The 22,322-nt window shown below is 39.0% G+C and overlaps 1 protein-coding gene across 12 annotated transcripts in view; it reads right to left on the bottom strand.

The window, feature by feature from the left end:
• The window catches only part of pik3r3b (phosphoinositide-3-kinase, regulatory subunit 3b (gamma)), a 582,698-nt gene that overhangs the window by 215,837 nt on the left and 344,539 nt on the right, over positions 1-22,322 (bottom strand). For all 12 annotated transcript variants that reach the window (XM_069938742.1, XM_069938746.1, XM_069938750.1 and 9 more), the window contains 2 exons: positions 15,512-15,713; positions 13,617-13,702 (listed from right to left, as the gene is read on the bottom strand). In XM_069938742.1, the coding sequence (XP_069794843.1) occupies positions 13,617-13,702; positions 15,512-15,713 (288 nt within the window). The remainder of the gene's footprint in view (positions 1-13,616; positions 13,703-15,511; positions 15,714-22,322) is intronic.

Below are 22,322 nucleotides of genomic sequence, written 5' to 3'. Positions count from 1 at the left end.
CAGTCTGTTCTGGAACAGATGATTTACCCCGACTAAGCCTGTGCTGAACTGGCCAGGAAAGTCCCTAACAGCCATGGCCAACTCCAGTGAGAAGTAAAAATAAATCTGTAACCTCTCTTTCACTATAGCTTTATTGTATCTCTTGCTGAAGCTCTCATACATCTCTTTGCTACATCTAGATTGGACAAACCCAATACGCATCAGTGGATCTCCCTTTCTACTCCTTTCTAAAGGTAGAGATCATCCAATGTAAAACCATGATGCATATTTCTTAACTCAAATTGAGTCCCATTTAACCAGCAACCCTCTACATTGGCATAGAGGATTAATGTTGGGAAGTCATGCTGTAGATGCATAAAACTTTGGTTAGGCCACATTTAGAATATCATGTGCAATTCTGGTGGCAGAAGCGCAGGAAGGATTTGAAAGCCTTGGAGAGGATGCAGAGGAGGTTCAATAGGAAGATCCCAGGTTTAGAGAGTACAAGGAGGGGGCTGGATATACTTAAGTGATTTCTCTAGAGTGTCTGAGGTTGAGGGGTTGCTTGCAAGAAGCATATAATATCATGAGAGGTATTGATAGGGGAGACAGTCAGAATCTCATGTTCTATGTTTCAGCCAGACCAAATACCAACTTTAAATTTCTTAAATATCTCCATAATCCTATCTCACTTAATTCTCTAATCTCTTCAATATATATTTATATTCTTCCCATTTCGGCCCCTTGAGAATTCCCACTTTGAATGATTGGTGATGTGTTTTCAGGTGCAAAGGGCCCAAGCTCAGAAATTCCACACAATCCTTTCACACAATCCTTAAAACCTACTTAACCACTCCTGCTACCGCCTTCTGTGCATTGGCATCAAATTTTGTTCATTTAAAATTGCTCCTATGAAGCACCTTGTGACCTTTTAATGCATTATAATCTTAACCAACACCAAAACATACTCACTTCTGAGAGAAAACTGAAGTTAGCAATTAGCAGTAGAGTCTTTCTATAATTTATTCTTTCCTCAGCTCAGCAACCCGACTGCTGCCCCATGTAAGGTGAATTAACACAGCCTGGGACTTTCTGGTGTGGACAGCTTCCTGAAACAGTGTGCTTTTACCTTTACATGTTAAGCTAGTAGAATTAACTCTGATTGCATCAAAATAAAGTTACTCTCTTTATTGGAACATCTCAGATAGGACTATCTTTTGAAATTAATCCAATCCATATTAAATGGCACCCTGTGAGAGGATTTTGCAGAGCATACTGTTATGGTTCAATTTGGAACAAGTTTAATGAAGGAATGAACTTTCCTAGCTGCTAAGTTAGAGCATCATTTATATTCAGCCTTAATCAAAGGTCAGCCAGCAATATTTAATTTGCTCTTCAATGAAATCAAAGGAGCGGTTTATTCCGGAAACAGATTTTAAACATAATTGTGTGCATTCTGTATTAATTTAGTAGAGCACAGTTTTGTTTAACTAGAAAACAAGCTGGAACCTTGGCAACAAAGTTGAAATGTTAAATGTTGTTTTATATTTAAATAATGTGATCAAATCTGAATGATGAATCTTCAGAATATTTAACTGAAGCTCCTAGCAAGGTATATTCAGTAACAAATTAATATTCAGCCATAAACGGCAAAATCACAAATAGCAATGAGGAAACATACAGGAGGGAGAGGCATAGATCAGTTTATTGAATGGTACATCGAGAACAACATTACATTCAATGTCAGCAAAAGCAAGAGGAAGTCTGGGGAACACAACGCAGTCCTCATCGACGGCTTGGTGAGGAGGGTTAAGAACTTAAAATTCCTGGCACAACATCTCCAAGGATCTGTCCTGGAGCCTCCACAATGAGGGTTTGCCAGCAGCTATATTTTGTGAGGTGTCTGAGGAGATTCACTATGTCACCAAAGACTCTCGTAAGCTTCTACAGGTGTACCATGGAGAGCATTCTGACTGGTCCCATCTCCGCCTGGTATGGAGGTGTCAATTCTCAGGACAAGAATAAACTCCAGAAAATTAACTCGGCCTGCGACATCACAGGCACCGGACTTTACTCCATCAAGGACATCTATATGAGGCAGTGTCTTTAAAAAGCAGCCTCTATCCTCAAAGATCCCCACCACTCAGGCCACGCCCTCTTCACTCTGCCATCATTGGGGAAAAGGTACCGGAGCCTAAAGGCGAGCATTTAGCAGCACAAGGACAGCTTCTTCCCCGCTGCCATCAGATTCTTGAATAATCAATGAACCAAAGGCACTGCCTTACTTTTCACGCACTTTTATAGTTATTATTATAAAAAAAATAATTATATTTTAAGATGGTTATAACATATACGTTTGCACTGGTGATGCTGTCGCAAACCTCCAAATTTCATGACTTGAATCTGAATCTGAAATAATGAAGCACAGATCTTTCTGAAGTAGTAATTCTTCAATAAGAAACATTTTTTAATGTTGAAATCAAATGAATTAACATTAAAATAAAGTGCAACCTCTCTCAGCAGTAAAGATAAGCAAGAAATCTAAGGAGGCCGCTAATTGTTCAGATGTAGGCTTGGTTTTCCACCAGTTTTGAATCTACAGGGACAATTAATGTCTAGCCCTCACTCGTATTTGTCATCCAATACACCAATGACACATCCTGGTCCCCAGACATTTTTGAATGATCTTTGATCAGATAAAGGTCATTTGATAAACTTTCCAAAGCCTAGGCTAGTTTAAGACAGTGCCATTCAAATATATTTTCCAGTATCTGCTCACCTCAGCTGCACAGAATAAGGGTAAAGATTCAATTTCTTCCACTCGTTTCAGAGCATAGCCTCCTAAAACACATTTGAGCATCTGCTGTGTTATCCCACATTGCATTTGACATAGGATAGGGGCTGACTGGCTACCTGGACTTGCTCTAACTCTGTATCCAGTGTATCAATGTCCCTGCCAAGCTTGAGCTATGAGCTGGATTTCCAGATTTTTGGTGAGTCTGTGTACAGTCAAACTGTCACATTGAAAGCATTTATGTCTAAAATTACCATGGCTAACAAGAGCAGGCTTGTTGCATATCCAATTGTTAATGTTTTTTTTAAGCGGAGATCTGTCTGCTTCTTCTTTGGCTTGGCTTCGCGGACGAAGATTTATGGAGGGGTAAAGGTCCACGTCAGCTGCAGGCTCGTTTGTGGCTGACAAGTCCGATGTGGGACAGGCAGGCACGGTTGCAGCAGTTGCAGGGGAAAATTGGTTGGTTGGGGTTGGGTGTTGGGTTTTTCCTCCTTTGTCTTTTGTCAGTGAGGTGGGCTCTGCGGTCTTCTTCAAAGGAGGTTGCTGCCCGCCAAACTGTGAGGCGCCAAGGTGCACGGTTTGAGGCGAGATCAGCCCACTGGCGGTGGTCAATGTGGCAGGCAGCAAGAGATTTCTTTAGCCAGTCCTTTTACCTCTTCTTTGGTGCACCTCTGACACAATGGCCAGTGGAGAGCTCGCCATATAACACGATCTTGGGAAGGCGATGGTCCTCCATTCTGGAGACGTGACCTACCCAGCGCAGTTGGATCTTCAACAGCGTGGATTCGATGCTGTCAGCCTCTGCCATCTCGAGTACTTCGATGTTAGGGATGAAGTCGCTCCGATGAATGTTGAGGATGGAGCGGAGACAACGCTGGTGGAAGCGTTCTAGGAGCCGTAGGTGATGCCAGTAGAGGACCCATGAATCGGAGCCAAACAGGAGTGTGGGTATGACAACGGCTCTGTATACGCTTATCTTTGTGAGGTTTTTCAGTTGGTTGTTTTTCCAGACTCTTTTGTGTAGTCTTCCAAAGGCGCTATTTGCCTTGGCGAGTCTGTTGTCTATCTCATTGTCGATCCTTGCATCTGATGAAATGGTGCAGCCGAGATAGGTAAACTGGTTGACCGTTTTGAGTTTTGTGTGCCCGATAGATATGTGGGGGGGGGGGGGGGCTGGTAGTCATGGTGGGGAGCTGGCTGATGGAGGACCTCAGTTTTCTTCAGGCTAACTTCTTATTGAAAGTGAAATCACCAAAGATGTATTAGAAATAATTATTAATATATAAAAAAAGAAATGTCTAATATGCATAAACCACATGGCAATACCTCTACCAAAATGGGAAGTGCAGCCCAATAATATTTCTAGTCCAAACAAATAAAATAAGCACCATGATGATGTAGAATTCACACCCTTAACTCTCAAGCATGCGCCAACCAAACTCCAATACGCGACCCCACCACGCATGCGCCAACCAAACTCCAATACGCGAACCCACCACGCATGCGCCAACCAAACTCCAATACCCGAACCCACCAGGCATGCGCCAAATGCACTTCCACATCCGAACACACCGCACATGCGCCAATCGAAGACCAATGGATGTGCACCGGAATCAAGATGGCCCCGCCCAACTTTTGGACCCCGGGATATTGAATAACAAGGCAAGTGCACACATTTTGACTTTAACATGCCCTGTATCCCTGCTATAGTTTGTCAAATACAACATAAATCTATATTTTTCTTATTTATTTTTAAATAATTTGGTCGTACGTGTGTTAGGTTGAGTAGGTCATAAGTCGGGAGTACCTGGAGTTGATCCAAATTTCAACAGTTAACCATTCAAACATACTAACATTTATTATCCAAATAGTAAATACATGAATTTGCTCAAATGAATGAGAAGTTAGGAAAAGATTGACCAGCAGGCACATATTTTACAGTGGTGCATCATGCCATCAGAAGAACTATGACTGAACAATGAAGACTGAATTACAAGAATTAACATTCAAAAGGTTAAACAATTTAATTTGATATTTTTATTAAAAAAAACAAGGTTTAATGTTCTGATTTGAATTAGAGGAGCAATGAAAATCTGATTATGTTTGTGGTTGGCAGCAGTGTTGTCCATCAATAATATGTGATGACATATTATTTCATTGGTTTCATTATTCTTTTCTTCTGAATTCCTGATGGAACCAGCATCCCTCTGAGGATCAGCTAAGCAGAGATCAGGGTTCTTACTTCACCCAGGAGCCTATCTCCAATTGGTACATGATGTGGGTAATTAGTTCACAACCTGAATAATATTGTGCAAATCCAGGTGATGGAGAGGGGGAAAGGGTCAGGGTTGAGGGTAAGAGGATAGTGCACATCTATTTATATAACTGCGGGGAGGACCACAGAGGCTCTATTTTCAGCTGCCATTATGTGTGCTCATGTTACAGCAGGAGAGCAATCATTTGCAGAAACCTGGGACATTGTTCCCTAGCCATCTCGCCATCAGCTGACTCAGTGTTGGTGGAGCCATCAGCAAAACAGTTCAAAGATGCCAGCAGGGTCCAGTTTGAATCTGCACCAACTGTGAAGCAACATGCAGTATCCCAAATGCTATTTAACATTTCCAGAAGAACAGCACATGGAAAGTGTGGGCTTCTTTACAGGAGACATCAGCCACAGCAGTGACCTTCCTTTGTGCAAGCCCAGGAAAATGCAGAAGCAACACCACGTGGCCTCTGCATTTAATTATCCAAACTAGCACTTTGCTACATAATAACATAGAAACTCCTTTGTATTTTTTTTTAAACTTCCTTTTGTCACACAGTCACAGTCAAAAATAATGTGTCTGTCATGCAATGAAGTTCAGATGGTTGTTTAACTGCATATTAACAACAATCATGGAAATGAATTGTAGACCAAAGAGTTCCTTAATGCAGAGTACAGCAAAACTGAATTAGGCAGTGGGGGAGGAGGTCTGGAGTTCACAATTCTGGCTGACAACGAATAATGGGCAGCAACAAATAAAAGTTTTAAAAGACTACATACAGTTCTGAAATCGAAATATAAACTAAACAATATCCAGAATAATTTCCTTCCTTCATATTATTCGGCAGTATCATGCATACTGAAAGTTTAGCTAGCTGGCAATTCACTAACTGACACGTTATAGAATCTGGCTCAAGACCATCACGTGCAGTGCTAATAGGTTGATACCAGGTTAGAATAAAACAGGAAATTCTGCAGACACTAACTGTAGTCAAAATGCAGAAATGAATTATGAACGCAGCGTTCATAAGAGATAAAGGTACATAATACTACATTTAGAATGCAACATGCATGAAATTCTTTAACTTTTGTCTCCTCTAAGGCAGACAGAGTCGCCACTTTGACCAGCGCCCCTCGGTAAACGTTGGGGCCTGAGTGCTTCCTCAAGGTGTATACTGGATCTGAGAGCCATATCTTTTAGAGTTAACGCTCTGTTACACCTGTGTCATTTAAAGAGAGGGGAAAAATAACCATTTCGTGTAAGACATTTCAAATAACAGGAATGCCCAACAAAAATAAATTAAAGAATCAATTATCTCTGATGCAGCTCCAAATCTAGGAGTGGAATATCATAGGGTTAACACCAATGTTTATCTTTCATAATGTCCTATGTATAGTCTCCGGCCCAGTAAAATTATTGTAATTGTGAGAGTACTAAGCAAACAAATTAAGAAAGCAATTACAGCTTCCCTATTGTAACCTTTATAAGCTTTGTTTTACTTGGATTATGCACCTTTTGTTAATACATGATTACAGCCAAATTACACTTGATTATGTAAATTGAGCACAAATGTCTTTTGTAGCAATTTAAACATGATGCAATAAAGTGTTGGTTAAATAATTAGAAATCAATTTGAACACTTCTTGAAAAAAAATCTATTAAATGCAATTATATCTTCTATTGCTCAGGTCTATGATGTTCTTACCAAGTTCAATTTCTATCTGACTTAAGGCTTAAGTCAGATAGAGCTGATCTTCCTCCTCTCAGCAGTCAATTATTTATCCATGTCACTCATCATTTTCTAATTTAAATGCTGTTTCATAGTGTATTCTAACTTAATCAATGGGCATATTTAACTTCCAAATGTATGTTCCAGCCTCTCATTTCTATTGCTCAAACATTTACATCAACATCATGCACAATATTGCCTTTTCAGGATAAAATTTTAGCTGAACCATGCCCTACATCAATAAACCTTCTGCCATATGGTCAGAAATTTGATGTTTGCTGATATTGACAGTGTTTCAGTTCCTTTTGTAACTCCTCAGGTTATAATGCTGTCTACAGCCTATGTCTTCATAGCCCATAGCATGCACAGCAGTTGGGTATCAGCATCCAAGGAGCGTACATTAACCAAAGAAAATACCAGAGTTAGTCCATTCTTTTGACTATCTAAAGTGTCATAAAAAGATATTCGATGGTTAACGTGTGACTCCAATGAACACCAAATCCTAGCCTTCACACCATGTTGAACAGCGTTCTTGCGATCGTAGCACAGAGACCTTTGAAAACGGGATATGTCCATACCTACTCCTCCCCCTCCCTGCTACATGATCCCACAATCTCTTATGATCTATAAGCTAAATATGCTACCATCTTGTATCTCTGACTTGCCTATTCCACTATCCATGTGGATCTGGCAACAGCAATGAAATCACAGAGATACACCATTTAACGCAAAGCCATCTGTTTGGTTACTGGCTCTTGAACACTTTTGGATGTGGCCAAGTTCGAAGATAAGCACATAATGAATTACCTCCAGAAAAGTGCTATTCCGATTTTTGGAGGCAAAAATGCATTCACAACAAAATGCTTGTGAGGCATTCAGGAAAACAAGCATGAAATGTTGGGCAGCATCAGGAAGCTCAACTCAAACCTTGCACATGGTTTTGTGTGGAGCCTGAAGCAATCAAAAAATACAAGCGGAATTTAGCCATTCTTCTCTTTTGCCTACTTTGTCACTCAATGCTAATCTTTAACATTGATGGCACTTTCCTACACTAAACCTTAATTAATTTCAAATCTAAAAATCCACCAATCTCTGATTTGAGCATACAGAAAAACTGAACATTTTTTTAAAAAGACAGATCATGTCAATCCAACAACAGCTTCGAACAAATTGCTCAGCTAACTGCAGTGTTGGCCTGAGTAGTGAGACAGAATTGAGCTGGCTCTCTTCTCACAGGATGATCATTTGCATGATGTCAATACTACTGGACAGAGAATGACAGTAAATGTTCGAAAAGTTTTGGAAGTCAGGAGCTGTCATTCATGCAGCCTCTGAGGTACTCTTAGAATCCAATTAATTTCCTGCTCAGTAATGACTCATGGTAATTCCCAGCCATAAACTTTACAGGTATATAATATACAGGTGCACTCCACTGTCATCATTCACATAAACAAACAACATTCCATTTTCTGACAAGGTTCACATTTTATTCTTTCCCTGAACTTTGCCGAACAATAAGTCAGAAGGGCTTTCATAATGATTTCTGCTCCTTGGTTTGCAGGATACCCCTGCATCTTTTCTCCACTAACCCTTTGTGGTGGTGACACCACCCTTTCATTTGTCCCTCAGCACAAAGTCCTGGTCATTGGTTCATCCTGCATCTATACTTTGTGAGAAGTTTGAGGAGATTTGGTATGTTACTGAAGACTCTCAAAACCTCTGCAGGTGTACCATGGAGAGCATTCTGGTTGGTTGCATCACTGTCTGGTACAGATGTACTAATGCTCAGGACAAGAAAAAACTCATAGGCATCAGTCTTTGTTCCATCAAGGCGGTATCTTATTTTGAATATTTTAACCATATAATAATTACAGCACGAAAATAGGCCATTTGGTCCTTCTAGTCCGCACCAAACTAAGTACTCTCCTCTAGTCCCACCTACCTGCACTCTGCCCTTAACCCTCTATTCCCCTCCCATCCATATATCTATCCAATTTTTCCTTAAATGACAAAATTGGCCCTGGCACCAGTACTTCTCCCAGAAGCTCATTCCACACAGACACTACTCTCTGAGTATAGAAGTTCCCATTCATGTTATTTGTAAACTTTTGCCACTTAACTCTTACCTCATGACCTCTTGTTTCAATCTTTCCTATTCTCAATGGAAAAAGCCTATCCACATCAACACTATCTATTCCTCTCATAATCTTAAATACCTCTATCAAATCCCCTCTCAACCTTCTACGCTCCAAAGAATAAAAACCTAATTTGCTCAATCTTTCTTTGTAATCTAGATCCAGGTAACATTTTCATAAATCTACTTTGCACTTTCTCTACCTTGTTGATATCCTTCCTATAATTTGGTGACCAGAACTGCACACAGTACTCTAAATTTGGGCTCACCAATGTCTTGAACAGTCTCAACATCACTTTCCAACTCTTGTATTCTATGCTTTGATTTATAAAGGCCAGCATACTAAAAGCCTTCTTCACCACCCTATCCACAAGAGTTTATACCTTCAGGGAATGATGCACTGTTATTCCTAGATCTTACTGCTCCACTGCATTCCTCAATAGCCTCTCATTTATTATGTATGTCCTGTTTTGATTATTCCTACCAAAATGAAGCACCTCACACTTATCAGCATTAAACTCCATCTGCCATCTTTCAGCCCACTCTTCTAAGCAGTCCAAATCCCTCTGCAATCTTTGAAAACCTTCTTCATTTTCCACAATTCCACCTATTTTGGTATCATCTGCGTGTTCCTGATCAGACCCTGTCTCTCCAGAAATTTATATATACACTATATCTAAGAATATTTTCCTTTAACTTACCTAACACAGACATCAAACTTATAGGCCAATAATTACTAGGCATGCTCCTTGAACCCTTTTTAAACAAAGGAATAACATGTGCTATAGTTCAATCCTCCGGCACTATATCCATCTCTAATGAGATTTGAAAAACCACTGTCAGAGCTTCTGCTATTTCCTCACTAACCTCTCAAGGTCCTGGGAAAAATCCTGTCATGACCTGGAGACTTATCCACCTTAATATGCTTCAAAAGCTCCACTACTTCCTCTTTCTTAATCACTATAGTCTTCATTATCACCCTCATTGCTTCTTTTACCCCACACAATTCAATATCCTTCTCCTTAGTGAATACCAAAGAAAATAAATTGTTCAAGATCACCCTCATCTCTTTTGGCTCCACCTACAGTTGTCTGCTCTGATTCTAAGGTACCAATTTTATCCCTCACTTTCTTTTTGCTATTAACATATCTGTAGAAACCTTTTGGATTTATTTTCACCCTGTTTTCTATAGCCACCTCATACCTTCTTTTAGCTTTTCTAATTTCTTTCTTAAGAATCTTTTTACATTCAATGTATTCTCCGAACATCCCCTTTATTCCTTGTTTCTTATATTTATTATAGGTCTGCCTCTTTTTTCAAACGTTTCCAATATCCCTTGAAAACTATGGCTCTCTCAAACTTTTGACCATGCCTTTTAACTTAACAGGAACATAAAAAATTTGTACCCTCAAAATCTCACCTTTAAAAGACCTCCATTTCTCTCCTACATCCTGCCCATAAAACGAATCGTCCCAATCCACTCCTTGTAAATCTTTGTGAATCTCCTCAAATCAACCTCAACCCAAGGCCCTCACCTATCCCTTTCCATAATTACATTGAAATTAATGGCACTATGATCACTAGACCAAAAAACCCATCCAACACATACCTCTATCACCTGCTTTATCTCATTCCCCAACACTAGATACAATACTGCCCCTTCTCTAGTTGGTACCTCTACATATTACTGCAAAAAACTATCCTGCACACATTTTACAAACTCCAGAAAGGGTTTCCCAATCTATATTTGGAAAATTTAAATCTCCCACAATCTCAACCCTGTGCTTATTACAAATATCTGCTATCTCCCTACAAATTTTCTCCTTTAGTTCTTGTTCCCTATTAGGTGGTCTATAGTTAACCCCTATAAATGTAACTACCCCCTTCCCATTCCTCAATTCCACCCAAAGAGCCTCCCTGGACGAGCCCTCTAATCTATCCTGCCTAACCATCACTGTAATATTTTCTCTGACAAGCAATGCAACACCACCCCCTCTTGCCCCTCCAATTCTATCACAGCAAAATCCAGGAATAGTTAGCTGCCAATCACATCTCTCTTGCAAGCATGTTGAACTAATTGCTACCAGGTCATACTGGTTATGTCAATCCATAACCTCAGCTCATCCACCTTCCTTACAATGCCTCTAGCATTAAAATATATGCATTTCAGAGATTTCCCACCTCTTACTCTCTGCTTGCCCACATCTTTACAAACAACTCTATTTTGTTCTTTTTCTATCATCTCCCCTCCATCTTTGTACAAAGCATCTTCCTTCTCTATCACCTGCCTTTCCACCCACAAACACTGTCTAAAAGCTTTCTCTGTTTGCAATCTAACCGTCTCTTTGCTGTTCTCTTCCATTTGGTTCCCTCTCCCCATCCATTCTAGTTTAAAGTCTCCTAAGTAGCCTTAGCAAATATCCCTCCCAGGATCCTGGTCCTGCTGGAATTCAAATGCAACCCGTCCTTTCTGTACAGGTCACATCTATCCCAAAAATGGTTCCAGTGATCTAGAAACTTGAATCCCTGCCCCATGCTCTACCCCTTCAGCCATGTATGTATCCTCCATCTCTTTCTATTCCTGCTCTCAATGTTGTGTTGTACAGGCAGTAATCCCGTGATTACTCCCTTCGCGGTCCTTCTTTTCAACTCCCTACCTAACTCCCTGTACTCACTTTTCAGCACCTCTTCTCTATTCCTCCCTACATCATTGGTACCTACATGTACTATGACCTCTGGGTCATCTCCCTCCCACTTTAGGATATCACAGACTCTGGCACCAGGGAGGTAAACCACCATCTAGTTCTCCTTACTGCATCCACAGAATCCCCTATCTGTCCTCCTAATTATAGAGTCCCCTATGACAACTGCCCTTCCTCTTCCTTTCCCTACCCTTCTGAGCCACAGGGGCTGACCCTGTGCCAGAGGCACAGCCACTGCTGCTTTCCCCAGCTAGGCTGCTCCCCCCAACAGTACTCAAAGAGTACTTATTATTCTATTTTATTTTTTTCCATAAATATACATACTTTCCCTCCCACCACCTTCCCAGTATAAATCTGTACACCGTCAGGGCTTACATTTGGGTTTAAAAAAAGAAAATTTTCATTGGGGAGGTTACATATTTTTTTATTATATAATCCAAAAATAGTTGCCATATTTTTATAAAGATGTCATATTTGTTCTTTAGATTACATGTAAATTTTTTCACATAGGCATACAACTGTTCATCTCTGTCTTCCATTGTGCTATCTGTAGAGGGGAGTTGGATTTCCAAGTAATTGCTCCCTCCCCCTTCTTATGATGGCCTCCAAAGGACTAATGAACTGGGAGCACAGCATTTGAAGTATTCTTTGAATTATTATCAACAACAAAAGAGAGCAAAACAATTAAGGCTAATTAAATGTAATAAAACAATGGAGTCTGTAATTTCCAACTTCAATAATAAGTGTCTGAGCAAAATTCATTCATAAACTAACTACAAATTGCTTTCGTTTTGATTGTCCATCTGCAGAACAAAGCCAGCAGCCAGTAGGTAACAGCAACTCAAATGATTTTTCAATTAAGAATTATTGTATAAATGTCAATGAGTGTCATCCAATTTTGTCTCTGGGATTGTAGACAATAGAATAATGGAACACACCGCTCTCAATATTCTTAAGCAGACATAGTTGTAATCTCAGAAATGAAAATTATTCTGTTCAGAAATACAATTCCATTTCTTATGTAACAATGCATCCAACATAAGACAGACACCATGCGTATTTTAGAGATATATAATCACAAAAGTCAATAGGCATTGACTCAAATCCAAATTGGAAGATTAAAATGTCTTCCTCTGTAGAAGAACTGATTGTTTCCCATATATTTTCCCCACAGGCAGTAGCATCCCCTTGGGGTACAGTTTAATAGCTATTTATTAGCCTCCACCTCATTCAACATGGATCAATTGGACTTAAAATCTCATCATACGAGTTTAGCACCATATTCTCTAAGGTACCAATTTTATCCCTCACTTTCTTTTTGCTATTAACATATCTGTAGAAACCTTTTGGATTTATTTTCACCCTGTTTTCTATAGCCACCTCATACCTTCTTTTAGCTTTTCTAATTTCTTTCTTAAGAATCTTTTTACATTCAATGTATTCTCCGAACATCTCCTTTATTCCTTGTTTCTTATATTTATTATAGGTCTCCCTCTTTTTTCGAACGTTTCCAATATCCCTTGTGTTTTCGAAATTAACCAATGTGATAATTTATTCCTCTTATTTTGGGCTTGAATCCAGTTCAATCATTTAAATGTGAAGCAGTTTGAGGAAAGTTAAAAGTACAAATTAAATATATTTCCACTAGGATTCAGTGTCAGAATGTATTCAAATCCCAGTTGTGTGAAATACCACCATGACAAGATATTCCAAACCATAAAAAAAAACAAATCACTGGGTATTTTTACATGAAATCAGTATCTCTTAAATAGTTTAAAATCCCACGTGTACCATCTCAGTAAAATCTTCAGTGCTTCACACAAACATCGTGAAATCCAAAACAAGTTGATATATTGAAAGGTAATGTCTGCATCCAAATGGATTCTGCATAGTGGTCAACAAAGAGACTATTGTAATTATCTGCTGTCTAAGACATACCTCATAAGATTGGTTTATGAGAAAAGAATCTGCCAAGAAGATTTCATAACACTGGAAGAGAATATCAGATCCCTACCTGGTGCCTCTTGCACTTCAGCCAAGCCTCCAGTCATGATAAGCGCCTCAATGATCTTAATGTGATGCTCTGGGTTCACGTCAGCACTGGAAGCAAATATAACAAGCATTTAATATTTCTGTATACATTCACCCTGGTAGATTGTCTGCTTTAAACGGAATTTACAACATTTGGTTTGACAAAAGCATTCTACAAACTCCTGCCAATGACTTCAATTTATTGAACAGAGAAGTGTTTAATAAATATGATTAAGGGCAAGACATGGAAATGTTGCAAGTCACACAGAGAAATTCAAATAAACCTATTGTTCCCACTGCTTCCTCTGCTTTTTCAGATCTGCTGACCAAAGCCTTTAATTATGCACCAACCCCGCACAATACAACAAGTACATTTCAATTGTTGTGCTCTGGGCAACAATGAATTTTACTGAAAAGTTTGGAGGTGGTCAACGCAGGAATGAAGAATATTTATTCAACATTGCTGCATCAAGTTTAACTTCTCAGTGAAACAAAGAAGAGAACTGGAACTAGATCAAATATAAATTTGACTGATTCCTCTCCACCTCCCTCTTCCACTAAGCCTTACCTTTATCTCCTGCATCCTATTACAGACTTTGAAAAGTTAACTTCAACAGTACTGAATTACCACACATAAATTTACTTTGTATTCTTGGCTACATTATTCAAACTTTATGAGATTTTACTCTTTGGATATTGGCCTCTCAACCAGACTTCTTAGTTAAAAAATATAGACAATTCAACATATATGTTTAAACTTTATGAACATTATCAATGGCCTGGAGCATTAAATCAATTCAACATTTTGCAAAACTAATATAAAGATTTTCTTGACATTAAGATTTAATGAAGCAACCCATGTCTTGTAATGAGGGAAATTTTCTATCTAATGGTAGAAAGGTCAATGCAGCTTATGTTACCACTAGCCTTGACAACCTCTATCATGGCACATTGGTTCATGTGACAATAAATTTGAACTTAATCCTTATTGAATGACAGATGCCACTCAAAAAGACAGGTACCTTTGGACAGAGGGTGGTCTCTTACAGTACAGATTGATCCCATTATCACTATCACATGACTGGATAAGCACATAAACCATAATGGGAACCATTCTCTCCCTCAATACAGCACTTGATCAATTTAACTAGCAAAGTCAACACTGACTTATCCCAAAGATTTGATAAAAATATTTAAGATTGCTTAAAGTGAAGCCTGAGTTATTAATCTTCACTCTTCAAACTTCTCAACTACAAATCACAGAACAATGAGGAACCATTCTCATCAACTATTTTAAAACAGGATGGAATAGCACCTTTTCAATCATGTGACATCAGATATTTTTCTAATCTTGTATATGAGTAGCTTACAACCACCAATATATTGTCACAGTTCCATTATTGACACAGACTTACATAAACCTCCTTCCTTGAAATGTCTTTCTTATTATGTTCACAGGCCTCCAAATTTATGCCCAATTAACCTACATCCCTGGTACCTTTCGAATGGTGAAAGTAAACCAGAACCCCCAGGGGAATCCCATGGAGAGAACATACAAACTCCTTTCAGCAAGGAATTTGAATCTCAGCCCCAATTGCTGCGGCTGCAAAGGTTTTGGCCTAACCGCTGCACCAATCGTGCTGTCAAGTAATCATTATGTGCTGTGTCACTATGACCCCGGCTTTCAATTCACTAATTAGTATTTTCTTTATACAAATATATGCATCACTTTTGGGTTAAAATTATTTCTTTCTTTAGTCATATTGATTGAAATGTTTAATGAATTGATGCATAAAAGGTTTCATTACACAGTTTGACATATTAAAATACAAGAAAAACATGTTTCTTGAAAGTTATTCATTTTTTAAAGTCATTTACCTTAACAGTGAATGCCTGAACAAAACATCACTGAAGATTTCACCCAGAAGCCTTGGTGTGAGATGGTTTGTTCTTTCGTTCTGACACACCTTACAAAAATGCTTCACGAGGTACTGCAGTATAAGGCAGTGTGGTAGAGGCATGCAGGGTGATTCCACAATTCTTCTGATTTGTTGGACGCACTCATCCAGGTTTTGGATTTCTGAAAAGAAATTGGAAGGTCTATTTCCTGTAATACCTCAGGCATGAACTTCATGGTTGTATATTCTATACCATATTTGAGGATTTGATGCCCCATAAGGTGCAGTTATCTACAGTTTTCTCAGTGAGTGAATTCTGATCATCAGTAATGTTTGCAAAAGAAAATTAAAATGAGTCCTAAGGCAGAAAAGTACTTAAAATCACAGGACATATTATTTTACAACCAAAAATAGACTTTATTCACAATAAACTATTTACAAAAGTAAAAACGTTTTAAGTTTCTTGCCTTTCTTAATTTCTTATCCATACATTTTCATCACTGTTCTATGTTACATTCATTTATATTTATACCATAACTACCAATGTGTTGCCTTATCGTTACTCCCCGTCTGTCGCTTGAGGGGCTTCACTTCAATCTCAGCCCCACAATGCCTGGTAACTGAAGGACTCAAGACTGTGGTCCTTCACACTGCGCCAAGCCTCAGTGAGTCCTTCAGCACGTACTTCTGCATTCTGGAATGTGCCAGTCGGCAGCATTCCAGCACCAACATCTTCGTGTGCTGAAAGACCAAGAGGTTTCAGGCAGACCAAAGTGTGTCTTTCATCGAGTTGATGATCTTCTAGCAGTTCTCGATGTCAGACACTATGTGCATCCCTGGGAACAGTTGTAAATCAGAGTACCATAATCAGAAGACATATGGTTCAGGATCAGGTTCTGAAATGGCATCAGAGCATACCCACCATGACCATATAAATTGAGTAGGAGCCAAGGCATAACAAAACAATACTCCCATTGTCTGTACTTCAGCTATCTGTCATAAGATGTACAAATTCTGAATACGAAGCTGCACAACATCTTTTCAATGAGCTACCTTCAATATTTAAAAATATTCAATTATGTAATTATTGTAATTTTCTTCACACTGGTAACAATGTAGGAAGAATATTTGGAGACTTTTGAATATTTGTAATTTTTTATTATTTCCTAAACTGGCTTACTTTGGATTCATTAGTTTGAAATTGATTTTTTTTGCGCTGATTTTTATCTTCAGTCATATCTTGGAATGAATGACTGAGTTCCTAGTTTATTGATGATTGTTACTTCGCTTCTGCACAGAGAGAAGATTATGTGCTATCATATTTGTGAAATTAGTTTTGAATGAATGCACCAAGTGTGTATTCAATTTTAAAATAGTGAGCGTTAAAATGTAAATTCTACAATGCAGGAGATGTGAGATCTATATAGGTAATGACCTATTAAGACAGACAACTCCTAGCTGTGATCCATACTGGTCTATAGAACTACCCTTGAGATTCTAACTAATGCAATGTTTCAGAAGTGACTTCAATGTTGATCACAGACATGCTTTTATGCAATTATGTTTCTACTTCTGAATTCATGTTCCACATTGCTAGTTGCCTTATCAAATCAAGATTTGAAACAATATTTTTTCAAGTTATTAAATTTGTTCAGGGTGTTCCATCTTTATTGGAGGAAAGTTTCACATATACAGGGTGAGGTCATCATATATGGACCTGGTTGTTTTTCTACCTTCATGAACATATAGTTGCATTGTCCTCTGACTCACGCATAATTGCAAAGATGATCCACACAATTGTGTCAGATCAGTGCAAGTTGGCCAACAGTCCAATCTTGTGTGTGTGTGTGTGTGTGTGTGTGTGTGTGTGTGTGTGTGTGTGTGTGTGTGTGTGTGTGTGTGTGTGTGTGTGTGTGTGTCCACATCATGTAATTCCAGCAGTTGATAAATGAGGGGATAGATCAATGGTTGTTAATACCAATAAGTTATGCTTAATTGAAGGGTTCAGCTGACCAGAATTCAGTAATTTATTTCACGGAATTTAATTTTTTTTTGTTGCATCGAACACATTTGGGGTAGGTTGAAAGCTTCTAGATTCTACGACATACTTTGTATTCCTGCATATTGCAGAATATGACCTACCTTTGAGATTTCCCTTCAATTTATCCTTGTAAGGTTGTCAGGCCTGTAATCCTGCCTTGTTTTGCATTTCACATGCGATCTATTCCGTTTTCTATGATCTTACATGGACTTTTACCTAACTAATATTCAGGTGAATGATAGTAATCCTTAGAAACCTTTTGCCAATGAAATAAAATCAATGCTACCATCATTCTCCTAGGATTTAATAAGCAGATTGAATATATATCCTATCAGTCTGCAGTTTAAGTTATATGTAAAAGCAAACAGATTAATTAAAGACAGAGCAGACAAACAGACATTCAATAAAATTAATATACTTGGTGAACCTTATAGATTTAACGTATTTCTTTTGCGTGTCAAAAGAGTAAAGATGGTCATTTTAAATGATCCTAAAGGCTGGAAGAGGGTGTTGATTCTTAAAGCATAACTATTGTATTGAAGTTGGTGCAGTTTCATTCCAAGGTAAATGCAATAAATTCCTGAGATAATGCCACCTACAGACATTTTGTGATGAAACCTAGATTTATAATTTTCAGATAAATTGAAGGAGAATACTAAGAATTTTGGACATTTGAAATATACAATTTAGCTAACCTTCAATGCTTGGATTATCCTAAATATCAGAAGAGTGGCAATATTGATTACGTGTGATGCCCAGCCAGTCCTTTAAAATAATAACTGAGCTGACCTTCTTATTTCACAAATATGGACATACTAAAATAGGTGGGACTGTGCGTACAAGGCGTAATGAGTCCTTAAGGGGATATGGACTGAGTAAAAGGGTGAGATCCTGGAAAATGGAAAATAATGTGGAAAAATGTAAGGTTGTCCACTTTGGTGAATGTAATAAGAAAGCAGAGCATTTGTCAAATAATGAGAGAATGAGTGGAGCTGAAGTTCAAAAGAAGTTGTATCTGCCTTTAAACAATTCACCAAAGAGCAACATTCAAGAACAGCAAGCAATTAGGTGAGTAAATGATCATTTATTCTTTATCATGTACAAGTTTGATCGCAGGAGTAAGAGGTATATTTGTAATTGTATTGGCCCTGAAATGACTCCATCAGGAGTACTGTGGATGATTTTGATCTCCTCATCCATGGCAGGCTGCATGTTGTGAAAGGACATGAAAAGTCACTCATCGAGTTCCAGGATGGTGGGTTTGTTCTACGAGGGAAGATTTAGTAGATTAAAGCCTCTTTTAGGAGAGATTGAGTCGACTATTCTTTAAAGATTAGAGGACAAGAGGAGATCTCATCAAAACTTTTAAAATTCTAAAAGGCTTGATGCAACAAAGACATATCCCCTGGCTAAAGAGACTAGGACCAGAGGAGGCAGTCTGAGAATAAGGATGAGGCTATTTAAGATTGAAACAATGAGAAATTTCTTCGCTCAGGCCAAACATTTCTATGGTTGTAGAACTAAATCGGATTATCTGGTAAGTGTCTAATTTTTATTAGAGTTTTGCAGTGCACAAATTGTCTTCCAACAGTTCCTACCATGCATCAATTATTTTACAAATACTTCACCAGCTGTTAAATGAAAGGAATGCGAAAGGATGCTATTTATATGCAAGTGTTTTATCTTGGAAGGAAACTCCAGACAGTGACATCTAAATGGTAAAGGAACAGCCACCAAAGCTGTGATGAATCATGGAAACCCAGACCTACTCCTAGACTAGCACAGATAGCACAGTTATTAGAGTGGTGATGGATTGGGTTGGGGAAGGATGGTAATTGGAATGGAGGGCTCTCTGTACTCTATGACTTATTGTAAGACTATTCTGTGCACTGTTCTTTATTTGTGGTTATTGATCTACCTTCTGTAAGAGTCGACTTGCCTGAATACCAAGCAAATTTTTCCTGCATCTTGGTACATGTGACAATAAACAGTTCAAACTTGCATGAAAAGGGAGAAATATAGCATGAAGGATTAGTATATGAAGTTGCAAATTTTTTGATCTGAGCTATTGGGGAGGCAGGGATGATGAGTTGGCAAGACACTGCAGGATAGCATTTGGAAACAATCCAGAGGAGTTTATCTTCATGAACACAGATTTGTTTGGAGAGTACTGGGGAAAAAAAAGTGGAAATGAAAATGTTAAATGATGCTGGAAAACTAGAGAAAAACAAAGTGTTGGATGAACTCTGCAGATTGGACAGCATCCATGAAAGGTAAAAGAGGAGTGTTCTTGGATCAGTGCAGACTAGAAGGGCCAAATTGGCCTGTTTCCGAGCTGTAATTGTTATATGGTTATATGGTTATAGTCAAGGTTTTAGACTGAACCCCTCTATTAGGAATTTCTGATGAAGCATTTTGGCCCAAAACTACAACTATATTTTATCATATAGCATTTAAATTTTTTAATTTTATTATATTATATCAAATATATTGTGCCAAATGAAGAACCTCACTCCATATCCCATTTCTGGTCTGTAAATCAGAATACAACATCTAATTGAGCTTTTCTGACTTCCTTGTACATTTGATATTAATGAAGCTCTGAACATGATGTGGGTGGCAAGTTCATTCTTATTTGTACTAAAGAGAAAGCCCTTTCACAATAGGAAGTGAAAATGGTTAAAAGGAGAGAGATATCTTTGGCTTAGCTTCACGGACAAAGATTTATGGAGGGGTATGTCCATGTCTGCTGCAGGCTCGTTGGTGACTGACAAGTCCGAAGCGGGACAGGCAGGCACGGTTGCAGCGGTTGCAAGGGAAAATTGGTGGGTTGGGGTTGGGTGTTGGGTTTTTCCTCCTTTGTCTTTTGTCAGTGAGGTGGGCTCTGCCGTCTTCTTCAAAGGAGGTTGCTGCCCGCCGAACTGTGAGGCGCCAAGATGCACGGTTGGAAGCGAGATCAGCCCACTGGCGATGGTCAATGGGGCAGGCACCAAGAGATTTCTTTAAGCAGTCCTTGTCCCTCTTCTTTGGTGCACCTCTGTCTCGGTGGCCAGTGGAGAGCTCGTCATAGAACATGATCTTGGGAAGGCGATGGTCCTCCATTCTGGAGACGTGACCCACCCCGTGCAGTTGGGTCTTCAGCAGCATGGATTCGATGCTTGCGGACTCTGCCAGCTCGAGTACTTTGATGTTGGTGATGAAGTTATTCCAATGAATGTTGAGATATATATATATATATATATATATATATACACACACACATAGATTTGCAAATCCAGAATTATTTCAATGATATTTCTTCAATAGAATCATACACCACTACTGTACACCAGGCCCTTCCACCAAACTATTAGTCCACCTAGTCCTATTTCTCCTTTTAACCATTTTCACTTCCTATTGTGAAAGGGCTTTCTCTTTAGAACAAATAAGAATGAACTTGCCACCCACATCATGTTCAGTGCTTCATTAATATCAAATGTACAAGGAAGTCAGAAAAGCAACAGGACCACAGTCATCCACACCTGCTCCCATCCATGTACCTTTCCTAATTTTTCTCAAATATGAAAATTGAGTCCACATTCCACACTTCAGCTGGCAGCTCATTCCATATTCTCATTGAAGTTCCCCCTAATGTGTCCTTTAAACATTTCGCCCTTAAGCCATTTCCTCTGGTCTTTGTCTCATCTAACCTCAGTGAAAAATGCTTGCCTGCATTTAGTCTATCTATAGCCTTTATAATTTAGCATACCTCTATGAAATCTCCACACATTCTTCTGCACTCAAGGGAATAAAGTCCTAATCTCTTTAACCTTTCCCTGTAACTCAGTTGCTGAAGTCCTGGCAATATCCTTGTAAATCTTCTCTGCACATCAATAATTACCATGCTTTTTGAATTAATTTGTCAGCAAGGGTTAACATTAGAGGAGGTCGTCAGAGGCCAATAATGTGCAAACCAAATTATTGACCAGCCTGGACTGTTTGAAGTAAAACATAGAATTCTGTGGACACTGTGGTTGAAGTAAAAATACAGAATGCTGGAGAGACTCAGCAGGTCAAACTGTGTCCTTTAAGTAGCAAAAGCAGAGATACATAACTGATGTTTCGGGCTTGAGCCCTTCATCAAAGTATGAGAAAATGCCAGTGAGCATCAGAATAAAAGAGTGGGAGTGGGAAGGGGGTAGGAGAGCAGGAGATGATAGGTGGAGAGGGAAGGAGGGGACAGCAGTACTGAGGGAGGTGGGGGGTGGGTGGAATGGCAGAGCTGTGTAGGTGAAAGAACTGGAAAGGCAGGAAATGGGGAAAGTGGGAAGAAAAGCCAACCGGGTTTAATGGAAAGCAGTGAAGTCAATGTTCATGCCATGTGGCTGGAGGGTGCCGAGATGGAAAATAAGGTGTTCCTCAAATCTCCAGGTGTCAAGGTGGGATAGTACAGACATATGAGCCAGGGGGGGGGGGGTGGGGGAGTATGGCCCAAAATTGTAATGGTTGGCCACTGGGAGGTGCAAGGTAAAAACATCATGAGATGGGACCGGAGAAGGAGTCACCCAGTACTAAGGAGTAACAGAATGCAGATGTGACCTTGTCCACTCAAGATAAGCTTTGCACTAACAAGAATGATGTGCAGCAGACTATGGAAAAACTAACTAAGGATAGCAACAGTTTATTCATTGGACAATGTATGGTATGATAATTTACTAAGTACGTATCCTGAGGTATAAAAAAACACCACTTGCTGATAACGGCAGAATGC

The sequence above is a fragment of the Narcine bancroftii genome, chromosome 5 (genome assembly GCF_036971445.1).
Source record: "Narcine bancroftii isolate sNarBan1 chromosome 5, sNarBan1.hap1, whole genome shotgun sequence".
Taxonomy (NCBI): domain Eukaryota; kingdom Metazoa; phylum Chordata; class Chondrichthyes; order Torpediniformes; family Narcinidae; genus Narcine; species Narcine bancroftii.
Note: the sequence above shows the minus strand (reverse complement) of the source record. Positions and strands in the feature narration are given on the sequence as shown.